Source organism: Taudactylus pleione, unplaced genomic scaffold (assembly GCF_031769625.1).
Source record: "Taudactylus pleione unplaced genomic scaffold, aTauple2 ptg000259l, whole genome shotgun sequence".
Taxonomy (NCBI): Eukaryota; Metazoa; Chordata; class Amphibia; order Anura; family Myobatrachidae; genus Taudactylus; species Taudactylus pleione.
In genome coordinates, this window is record NW_028284661.1 from 7,898,055 (window position 1) to 7,910,212 (window position 12,158).

Below are 12,158 nucleotides of genomic sequence, written 5' to 3' on the forward strand. Positions count from 1 at the left end.
TTCCTTAATATTTGTATATCTGCCTTTACTAATGTGATCATCATCCAATGTAGGAGATGTCAAGCAGTGATTCCATCATTCACTGACTAGCATTTTGATTCCTTGCTTTTTCGTTTTATAAATAAAAATCTAAATTGCCCATTACTCAACTTATCTCAGGACAGAAATACCTGAAACTGTGAAACATACTCAATTTAAAAGATCTGATACAAGTGGGCAGGGCTTACCTATTGTATAAAAAAGAGACAATTCAATTACAAATGATGTGCAGTTGCGCACATCTACAGGAATTATGGTGGCCCACTACTGCATATTATCCTGGGCACCTACAGCCATGGCCAAAAGTTTTGAGAATGACACAAGTATTGGTTTTCACAAAGTTTGTGGCTTCAGTGTTTTTAGACCTTTTTGTCAGATGTTACTATGGTATACTGAAGTAAAATTACAAGCATTTCATAAGTTTCAAAGGCTTTTATTGACAATGACATTAAGTTTATGCAAAGAGTCAATATTTGCAGTGTTGACCCTTCTTTTTCAAGACCTCTGCAATTCGCCCTGGCATGCTGTCAATCAACTTCTGGGCCACATTCTGACTGATGGTCACCCATTCTTACCTAATCAATGCTTGGAGTTTGTCAGAATTGTGGGTTTTTGTTTGTCCACCTGTCTCTTGAGGATTGACCACAAGTTTTCAATGGAATTAAGGTCTGGGGATTTTCCTGACCATGGACCAAAAAATTTTGGTGTTTTGTTCTCTGAGCCACTTAGTTATCACTTTTGCCTTATGGTAAGGTGCTCCATCATGCTGGTAAAGGCATTGTTCATCACCAAACTGTTCTTGGATGGTTGGGAGAAGTTGCTCTTGGAGGATGTTTTGGTACCATTTCGTACCATTTGGGCTCACTCACAATTTTGCCTAAGAACACAGTCATGGCTGTGTTCTTAGACAAAAATGTGAGTGAGCCCACTCCCTTGGCTGAGAAGCGACCTCACACAAATGGCCTCAGGATGCTTTATTGTTGGCACGACACAGAACGAACACTTTAATTTAGTTTGTATTAATCATACTTGTATTTAGTATGTATTGATCAAATATAGCAGCACATGTATTTAAATTTAACACAACTCCATATTCGAAATCAAAAGTAAAGAAATGCATTTTTAAATTCAAGATAAGGATTTAATAGTACTACAATTTGATTACTTTGTATATTGTGTTCTTATCTTTCAGCTTCAGAACTGTTTAGTAATAATGGTTATATTGTACAAAGTGCAATGCTGCACAAAAAAAAGGTTTAAAGGTGAAATAATCAGAGATGTTGATGGCCACTGGTTTGTAAGGGACTTGTTAATTAAATTGAGAATATGCTCTACTGCCAGACCAGAAAGTTATACCCAAGTAAAGCTCTTTAATCACAAAGAAAATTGTAATTATTGCAGTTTCTAATATGCAAGAACAAAAGTTCTAATTTAGCTTTAGTAATGAAGTTGTTAATCACTTTCAACATGGATTATGTGCATGTCGAAGTAAAATAGTTTACTGCAAGTCATTACCTGAGATTGTATATATATCTACAGTTCAAATAGTCATTATACTTGAATGAGTTTCTGTTACATGGAGATACTGGTGATAGGGCAAAATATCCAATTGTGCCACTAAATGTACAGTTGTGGTGTTGGGCTTTATTCCAATGCTATGCTGAGGCAATACCTTCTAAAAAAGACAAATGGATTTTATACTGTACAGTATAAATCTGCTACATTAAACGATTGCAATAAGAGTTACAAAATCATACCTAGAACAATGAAACTGGTAAATTGTAATGTATTAAAACCAACAGTGACACATTATTTTGGGGTAAATTCTCTAAGATTTTAAAAGTGTGCAAAAGTTATACTCTTAAAATAGAAACCATCCTCAGATGAATCCTATAGCAATCAACTCCTTGATCAGATTACATAGGACATTTTCCTTGGAGAAATATAACTGCCCTCTCAGAGTTTAGCAGACACACTAACAATGGGCTTGATTTAGAGGTTAAATGCAAGTGGCCAATGCAATAAGTCTGCACATGCATCTGAGTCAGACTGTGCATGCGTCCTGAAGGTAACATGGGGGTAGATAGCCAGACGTGGGCATGTCGCAGGTTTGTTGCAGTCAGCTACTGTCTAAATACACAGTTGCACTGACGGAGGCAGCCATGTTGAGATGGAGATTCTGGGCTGGGGTAATCTGTGATGGTGCGGCAGATGGTGAATCTTAATATGCCAAGCAATGGAAAAGCGGAACAGCCGGTGGACGTCTCATTAGGAAGACCATTGGCTGCAGCATTAGCATAAAGACACAGTCGGGGCAAAAGACGCTGTCAAGGCTGCAACTGTGTCCATTTCTGAATCAGGCCCAATATGTATGAACATTTTATTATTTGATTTCTTTAAAAAGGTTAGTCTAGTGATCTGTATTAAACAGTACAGGTAAACATTGTATAATCTTTTGCAATTTCCTCCTTATATACATCATAATACAGCATTAAGTAAAATGTAAAAAAAGTACATTTAAATAATGAGATATAAATTATATTAAAGACACAGCACACATCACTGCAGTATTAGCTTACAAATATATCACTGTATTTTCTCTATATACATTTTATACAAGTGCAGTCTGTAATTAATGGCATTTTATTCTTGATTTTTCATTTAAATGTAAAATTTCTCATTTCTTTTAAGACCATCGGCCTGTAAATCTGTTCTAGGCTTTTCATGTACTCAAGATAATTTCCAATGTTAAATCCATGGATTGCTTCTTCCTATGTAGAAACAAAAACATAATAGAGAAAATAAAAATTCCTAAAAAAAAAATCATCAATATTGATACTGCCTTTATAGCAGGTTACATTATTTTTGTAATTAGCAGCATCATACACAAAATATATTTCAAATAAATACTTTAGTGTGAGGTCAATAAATTATTGCCTTTTTCAAAAACAAGGTTTTATTTTATTAATTGGATAATACAAATACCCATATGATAGACAATACCCATCATATATATCATGTCATTCATGATTGTGTTCATTAAAATATAGCCACATTATCAAATTAATTTGTTATTCATATTTTTTAGATTTTTCTGGACATATCTCAAATTTTTTCTTCCAGCCTTATTTGACGACAGCTTAAAAACAGACATTAACAGGAACCGGTTTACCATCCATCTGTAGTAAATTGAGATTAGCTAGGAGACAATACTAACTCTGAATCAATGTGTGTACTAGGCTGAAAAAGGCAGAACATGATTTCCATTATGTTAATGTACATACTACCCAATTACAAGTCTATAATAAGATTCTCTATCTTGTGATTTGAACTTTCCAATGAAAATATTTTAATTTAAAATGCTTTCTGCAAGCTGAACTGTTCTACCAGGTGTAAAAGGTTAAGCACACAATTTACTTTTGTATTCTTACATTTCTTGTTTTGCCATTGAAAAGGAAAATTACAGTTTATGTGGTAAAGACAATCTAGTGAGGTAAATACACAGTTATGACGAAATGTTATTACAGTATTTTGGGGTCATTTTGTATTATTATAACAGCTTGACAAATATACTGGAACATAAATGAGCAACTTTAGCGATGTTATAGAACAAACATTTTACTCAATTTGCAATATATACTGTTTAAAAAACTAGCAGAAATAAAAAATAAAATTTAAAAAACTCATCACGATTCTGTTCTTTTTATGTTCATAGAAAAGTAGTAAGAAGATACTTTCCTGGAGACATCTGATGGATTGAAATAGGATTGATTTAGCATAGAAAACACAGCTTTTGGCTTTACATCAAAGAGTTTTACCTCTCTACCTCTGAATCTGTGTCTTGGCTGCAAGTACAAATTTAAAATCCATTCTTAACAGACATGTAGGCAAATCTACGTAATAATGTACTTTTTAAGAATATAACTGAGAAATAAAATTATACCAAGTTAAAAGTTTCCATAATAAACTGAACAAACTAACCCTTTACAGATTTCACTAGTTTTAAAAAATGTTAGGCTTTTTTGCAGTAAACTTTACTTGCTGTATATTCTATAACTAATTATAATAATTGTTTCTTTAGGTCAATATGCTAAATGTGGAAATTGGATTAAAAAGAAAATATAATTAATTATGGTTACCTACATGTCTTCAGTGTGTGGCACTGGTTGGCTGGTTGTATTTTTATATGTGATACAAGCATTTAATTCCATCAATCAACATCGACAGCACGCCCCCTTTGGTGCGAGACCCCGAGCGATGGAAAGCCCGTCGCTCGCCGAGTCTCGCGCATGCGCACGACGGAGCTCCCTCCGCCGTGCGCATGCGCAGTGGGGAACATCGACCCACTTGCAAGCGTACTGCCGCTCGCGAGTGGGTCTGAATGACCCCCTAACTCCTGAGATTAAAGCTCTCAGTTCATATAAATACAAATAGGTTAAAAAAATTATTTTGTCCCACTTATGATGGTTACACAATTTTCAGAAACAATTTTGCTACTAAAATTAACAATACCCTACCCTCAGCAGGGCCTGATTCTGACCTGCTCGTGAGCGCTATGCACTTGCAAGCGGGTTGATGGTTGCCCAGTGCGCATGCGCACAATGGAGCCGGCTCTATCTTTCACATGTGCGAGACCCGGAAAGCGGCGGGCAAACCGTCGCTCCGGGTCTCGTACCAAAGGGGGCGTGCTGTTGAGTGACAGCACACCCCCTTTGGTGGATGGGCCAGGGGCGTGGCTGCCCAAACTGAGGCGTTCCCATGGGAACGCCTACCGTCTGGGGCTGGCCCCACTGACATCACAAGTGATGTCAGTGGGAGTGCTTTCGGCTCTGGTAGAGCCGAAAGCTCTCTGGGGCTTGCGGCAACGAGACCCTACCACAAGGGTCTCGTTGCAAGCCCGATGGTCGCGATGGACTTGACCATCGCGACCATCTTCCTGGCCGCTCGCTATAGCTGTGGGTGGTTACCCACAGGAATGCGAGCAGCCAGGAGGCCGCTCTAAAAAACAAGAAGGCCGGCCCTGATTCAGAGCGAGCGCTCTGTCAGAGCATCCGGCTCTGAATCAGGGCCAGCAGTCCCTTAACTACCCCAGCTGTATGGTGGCTTCAGTGAATATATGCACCCTCTGTGAATATCACATGGTTCTGAGAAAAAAAAAATCCACTTTTTTGTAAACAAAATAATATGTAAGCAAATCCTGATTGAGGATGATCCTTTTATATGGGGTATAATTTCCAGTTTTAACTATCCAAATCTGTGCTTTCTATGGTATTTCTCAATAATAGCCAGAAGTGGCAAGCTTCTCAGTGATTTGACTGTAAAGGGATTGATTAATTGATCAGTGCCACAGAGAATGCCTTCATGAAACGTTGTCTTAAGTGTAGCTAATGTCATGATTCACACATCTGAATGACCAACTGTGAGAATTACACTTCTAATAACTCAAAATACATCTGAGGTTATACAAGTTTAAAGTTTATTTTAATTTTTTTAAAATTTATAAGAGGTAAGGTCTCCTGCCTTCAGTCTACCTTGTGGCTGCTACCTCTGAGCAAACCATCCAGCCATGAGGTGGACTGGAGGCAGAGTAGCAGAAGTCAACCATGATGCAATCACTGTGATGTCGTCATTGGCCCGTTGTCCAATGTGGCAGAGCTGCTGAATTTTGGTCTGGACTGTCAGGAGGAAACCTGGATGGGAGCCAGATTTCTGCAGGTGGCGGGTCATCATTTGGTCACCCCTGATCTTGAAGTATGTGCTCTAATATCTACCTAAAACTGAGTTACATTACTGTGGGTGCCCGCCACCACCATTCCATGTTGCAACCTGTTGGTGGCAGAAAACTTTTTCAGAACTTAAAACATTGAGGAAGAATTAATATAAATTATAAACTATGTATTAGATTAAATAGTATGTCAGTTAATTTAATTTAGGATTCTCAGGGCTGGATTAAGGTCTGTGGGGGCCCCTGGGCAACAAATTTGTGGGGGCCCCCATATACCACCATTTCTCGTCACCCTAGGATTTTTTTTTCTTTCTATTCACCTTAATGCCCCTCTAGCAATGCCCACTGTAGAAGTGCCCCTTATGCAATGTCCTCAGTAATGGTCCCCCCTATATAGTGCTCCTTATGCAGTGCCCCCTGTAGTAGTCCCCCCTATGCAGTGCCCCCTGTAGTAGTGCCCCTTATGCAGTGCCCCCAGTATTGGTCTTCCTTATGCAGTGCCCCTTATATAATGACCACAGTAGTGGTCCCCCCTATACAGTGCCTCCAGTAGTTGTCCCCCCTATGCATTGCCCTCAGTAGTAGTTCCTGCCTATGCATTGCCCGCAGGAGTAGTCCACCCATATACAGTGCCCCCAGTAGTAATACCCCCTATGCAGTGTCCTTTATATAGTGCCCCAAGTAGTATTCCCCCAAAAGCATTGCCCCCAGTAGTAGTCCCCCCCATGCTCTGCCCCCAGTAGTAGTCCCCCCCATGCTCTGCCCCGAGCAGTAGTCCTCCCCTATACAGTGCCCCCAGTAGTAGTCCCCCCATACAGTGCCCCAGTAGTAGTCCCCCATGCTCTGCCCCCAGTAGTAGTCCCCACCTATACAGTGCCCCAGTAGTAGCCCCCCTATACATTGCCCCCAGTAGCAAACACCCACCCTATACAGTGCCCCCATGAAGTGGCCCCCTCTACAGTGACCCTTGTAGCTGCCCTGCTATACAGGGACGCATGTAACGCTCCCCCCCATGCAGTGACAGTGCCCTACACATACACACACAGAAAAAAACAAACCTTACCTGAATCCCCGCTCCTGACGCGAGTCCCGGCTCTTCTGTTGCACAGTTGGGAGAGACGTCAGTATCATGACGTCTCTCCCATCATCACCGGCTGCCGGGGGGTGTCGGCTCCCTTCCGTTGTGCAACAGCCAATAAGAATCTGTCTGCCTCTCATCGGCTGCTGTAACATACACACAGCTGCCAGCGGCTGTGTGTATGTAACTGTGTAGTGTGGCCGCGCTCACTGTGTGGTCTACACTACACTAGCAGAGGAGACACTAGCGGCGGGCACAGACAGCGCACCGCTGTTAGTGGGGGCTCCTCCGTGTGTGGGGGCCCAGGGATGACCACCCCTGTCGCCCCCCCTTAATCCGGCCCTGAGGATTCTTAATACTGTTTTTGCATACAAATTATTTGGAATGTTTAAAAACCGTATACAGAATGCAGGATAAGTAAAGCAGCTATTAACTGAGTCAGACATGATAATTGTTAGGGTATTATACTTTGGTTACAGATAAAGGGGCATGACCACGGGTACTGTACATGGCGGCTGGAAGCAGCTGCCACTGGATGGTTTAAGTCTGACTTCTGTACACCGGCACTGGAGTGATTACATCAGCGTCAGTGCTGACTGCACTGCAGAGAACCACAGAGGACGGAGCGGAGCCGCCTGTCAATCAGCTGTGCTGCGGGAGTCCTGTGCCCCAGCATTCGGGAGATTGTACCCACCTGGTACAAAACGGTACAGCCCCTGTTTTCTGGTACAGACCTTTAAAAAAAACGGTACTGTATCGGCTAAATTGTTATAGTTGGAGGGTATGATATAGTTCAATGCGTGGGAATGATGTGGGAACTGCTACTATTATTAAATAGAGTATGACCTCCACCAATGAAGGTTTACTAAAGGTTTGGAGTATGCAGCTAGAAACTCTGGAACTTAACACATAAAGTTCCAACCAGTGGTGCAAGATTGAGGAGGAGTGGCTTCAGCGCTGCTCCAACCTTGAACTTCATAATGTGCAGCGAATTAGACCAAGAAGAAAAAAGTAAATATATAATGCACACTGTAACCAGGAAAGGAGATAAACAACCAATGTATTATATGCTCACCAGTTAGTAATCACACCTGTGGGTGATCTCACCATTATCCTGCGGTGGTTGCAGTGCACAACAAAGTCTTCCGGGGTTTCAGGTTTAGTTGTATGTCATTCTTCAAATGGTCAGAAATGGTGATAAAGGAAAATACATGGGGGCATATTCAGTTGGGCGCAAGGTTTAGCGAGGTAAAAAACCTTGCGTCCCTCGCACCCAATTTTGCAATACCACGGGTATGCGCGCTCCCGATACCCGTGGTATCCAATAAAAATAACTGGTTGCGGGGCTTTCAGCTCTGAAAATCCTGCGGCACGAGAACAAAAAACTTCACTCAACTGGCCGGGGGTCTCCGCGGCTCCCGGTGGCCTCCTCTCCATTTTCTCACTAGAGAGGGGGCTGCTGGTAGGCTCCAGGGGCTGCTGGGAGATGTACTTCTCCCAGCGCCCATTCTGTGGGGGGGGCACACAGACACTGGGGGGGGCACACACACAGGGGGTCACACGCAAAACACTTATAAACACACGCACTCACTCATACACACACTTACAAACACACACACACACTCACCATGCAACAGAGGACGTGCCCTCTGACGCTGGATGAAGAAGATAGAGAAGACAGCGCTGCAGAGTAATTATGGACTAATTAAGCTAATTGGATGCTTCAAATTTCTTAATTAGTCATCAGGGGGGGGGGGGCGCCAGGGTTCCAGTGCAAGTGCCTGTGATTTTTCCCAAAAATAATGATTTTGGGAAAAATCACACTTGAAAAAAAAGCTCCCGGGGCACAAAAATTTAAAAATATAACATGCACCTAATTTAATAGCAAAAATCCCCCACCAGCAGGTAAAACCTCCCAGGTGCAGGATTTTTGCTATTCACGCACCCAATTAAATATGCCCCATGGAGTGTTTACATCTACTATCTTTTCTTCTTGGTCCAAAAATTCCACACACTAGGAAGTTCAAGGCTGGATAAGTGCTGAAGCCGCCCCTATTTAAACTTCTGCTACTACTTCCTTTTACTAAACATAGCTCTTTCATTAGCAAAAATTAGCAAACAAGAACATTTGCTAAAAGTAGCTAAACATTTGCAGAACATTTGAAAAAAATATATAAAAAGGAATATTGCAACCAGTCAATGTTGTTGTTTGCTTAAAAGGCTAAAAATGCAGTTAAATGTTAAAAAAATTAACAAAGAAAGAATAGTGGGAAACTTGAAAGTAGAATGCAGGTGGAAGACATAGAGAGGTTGCAGTCTAGTCTTAATATTTTGCTTCAATTCTGCTAAATTTGTTCAAGTTTTAGGCATTTCCTTACATATTTTTTTATAGATGACCAGGAATATTTTTATAGAACTTACACATTGTGAGAATTCACAAATTGGTAGAACTCATAGATTCATAGCGGTACACTGGCTACCCCTTGGGCTATGCAATGTAGTTTGGAGAACAAATGGGAAAATGGTGCACCAGTGTACCCAGCACATTGATATGAGATGAGATAGAAGGGCATTTGGTGCAATTTCAGCAAACCTAAGTGATGACACATCTGTATGTAAATATTTAATTGGCACTGGTTATACAAATTAGTTCCCAAAAGGTAGACCTGACTAACAGCTTGAAAGTTTCAAAACTTTGAAATGTAGCAATCATTGTTTCTTGCTTTTTAGACATGACCGCTAGAAGATGGATTGTGCTTACAACTAGGGCTTTGCATATAATAAGACAACTAAAGGCAGCTGTCACAGGGAATAAGTTAAAAAAAAAATCTTGAAGCAAAAGTTTATGGTAGTAGTGATTTAACTGTTGGTAGATTTAATGATTTAAGATCACAATATTTTCCTCATATACAAAATGTTAGTTTATTGTTTAAGGGATAAGAGAGATGCAATTTCAGTTGCCATCTTAGGCAGCAAAATGAGTTACAGTAGCACACCTTAGCTGGAAAAAGAAATGCCAGCTGTAGCCAGGATCGTTGTTGACCTTTAGTGCCATGAGCCGAAATCAAACTGTACATCCAGTGTAAAGCTTTGGAAACAGCGCTTAACAAATACAGACATTTTGTACAGACAACATATAATCAAATATTCACAGACGCATATGAGGTAGAGTAGATAAATTAGAGCCTTACAGGCTTGTTGTTACAGGGATGAATAAGAACATTAATCCATCATACTCCCTGGGGACTTAAACATCAAGCTTGTTTCTTATTTTGCATTTACATTTGTTTTCCTAATCAGTTTTAGTTGTTCATAAACTATTTTAGATTATGCTAAAAGACAAGTAACTTTGAACAGTTGCAGCCATTAAAATTTATTTGAAATATACAGACATGCGGTGCAGTTGAAAAGAACACCCAATTATAAGCCTTTTTGGTAATATATAATAAACACATAAATAAAAGCTGAATAATTAACAAAAGCTTTCTCTGCAACATGAGAAAAGGATGGCTGTGGAAAGTAATAGAGTGTCTTATTTATCACTCTTAAGATCCTGCAATATTACAATACAGATCTCCATTGTAATCTATATTACACTTACCATTGTAATCTGTATTACACTTAAGATACAGTGGGGGAGATGTATGAAATGCCGAAGTGAAAGATTATGTGGGCTGATACCACTTCTCCATGTATTACCGGGGGGCTGGGCGGTAAATGACAGGGCTGCTATGCGCCCCCATCATGATCGGCGCTGCAATCTACAGGATAGCAGCGCCGATGTGCTGGGCAATGTATGAATGGTCAGTTTGCCTGACCATTCCGCCAGCTGCAGCTATCGATATCACAAGTTGCAGTTGGCATTGCCCTACCACCACAGCAGGGGCAGCACTGTCCCTGCTGTGACAGCTGCCGGCTCCGGGGGGCTGCATGTGAGATCTCGCAATGCTTGGGAGATCCCGCGCATGCTCAGTGGAGCCGACCTGGAGTGAGACACAGCTCATCAGCACTAGGCTGATGCAGTGTGGGCTCTAGCGGGGATCGCCAGAGGGAGTAGTTTTCACTCCCTTGCCCCGGCAGATGAGATGTTCATACATGTTCATTCAAATTAGAACAACATCATAGAATACAAGCATTAATTAAAACTTTGCAACATTTAATATTTTTATGCTGATATTTAAAGAAATTGGGAGAACCTTCATATGTTAAAGACAGTGTTGCAGCTCCTACTAGCCAAGTTTGGTCAGCCAATGGCTTCTCCTTCACTCACAGCAAGGGTTGCCAAACTGTGATTCATGGGCACCGCCGTTTTGCTTTCACTTCTATGTGCAACTTATCAATTCCATTCTTTGATATCCAGATAGCTGAGCCAGGCAATCCTGGCTACGCAACTTAGAGATGGCCTGTATTTACACAGCTCCTGTGCTCTCACTCATTGTCTGAACTTCATCTAACCTACAGTACTTGGTCACTAGATCAATGGATCCTGCTTCCTCGTTATTGCTGTACTCCAGTGTTCCTGTCTTTTCCTTCTGGAAGCCTTCTGAAAATACTCAGAGTTTTGAAGCAGTTTCCAATTCTTGGGTATCCTGTATTTTAAGATTCATTTGTCTCTCCTCCTGGAAATCTCCTTGTGAATCTTCCAATTTCTGCTCCTGCAGCAATCACACTGCACAGTCTCTTTCACTTCTGCTGCAGTTCAGCAATTATATTTGTGCTTTAATATCACTATAATTCAATAGCATCCATAGTGCACAGTCTTTCATTGCTCCTGCAGTCCAGCAAATGTGCTTTAACGCTTGCTCTGCTCTACTGTGCATCTCTAACACTAGTATTCCTTTAGTGGCACTCACAAAAGTGCAAGTGTTCTTTGTTTCCTAACCAATCTCATTATGAGTTAGTCTGGGGAGCTGCGAACTGCAGACTCTCTGCTGCAAGCGTCCATTCTGCCTTGCATCGGTTCTTGGAAAACACCAGGGAACTTGTTAGATTATGGCTCCAGACTAATAGTATTAATCAGGGTAGATTGGGACAAGAGTCCAATTGAAATTCCTATGATTTTATAATAGTTCAGGCCAGACATCAAAGCAAAACCAATACAGAAGGTATATCCAGTCCAATTCCTGGCCCATCGTGTGGAAAAGCAAGAAGCTAATCAAGCAGTTGACACATTATTTACAGGAAGTATCTGTCCACATGGACAATTTGCAAGTTAACTTTCCCAATCAATCTACATCTTCTCCTATGAATAATGTATCACCTTCAAATCCTATGGTAGCATCATTCCTTATATACCTACACCTGCCAAACATGAAG

General features: G+C 41.0%; 1 protein-coding gene across 1 annotated transcript in view; it reads right to left on the reverse strand.

Moving 5' to 3' along the window:
- Positions 1-477: 477 nt before the first annotated feature.
- TBC1D32 (TBC1 domain family member 32) overlaps positions 478-12,158 on the reverse strand; it is a 484,474-nt gene continuing 472,793 nt past the window's right edge. The window contains exon 34 of the mRNA XM_088481005.1: positions 478-2,810. Within this exon, the coding sequence (XP_088337131.1) occupies positions 2,697-2,810 (114 nt within the window). The 3' untranslated portion in view covers positions 478-2,696. The remainder of the gene's footprint in view (positions 2,811-12,158) is intronic.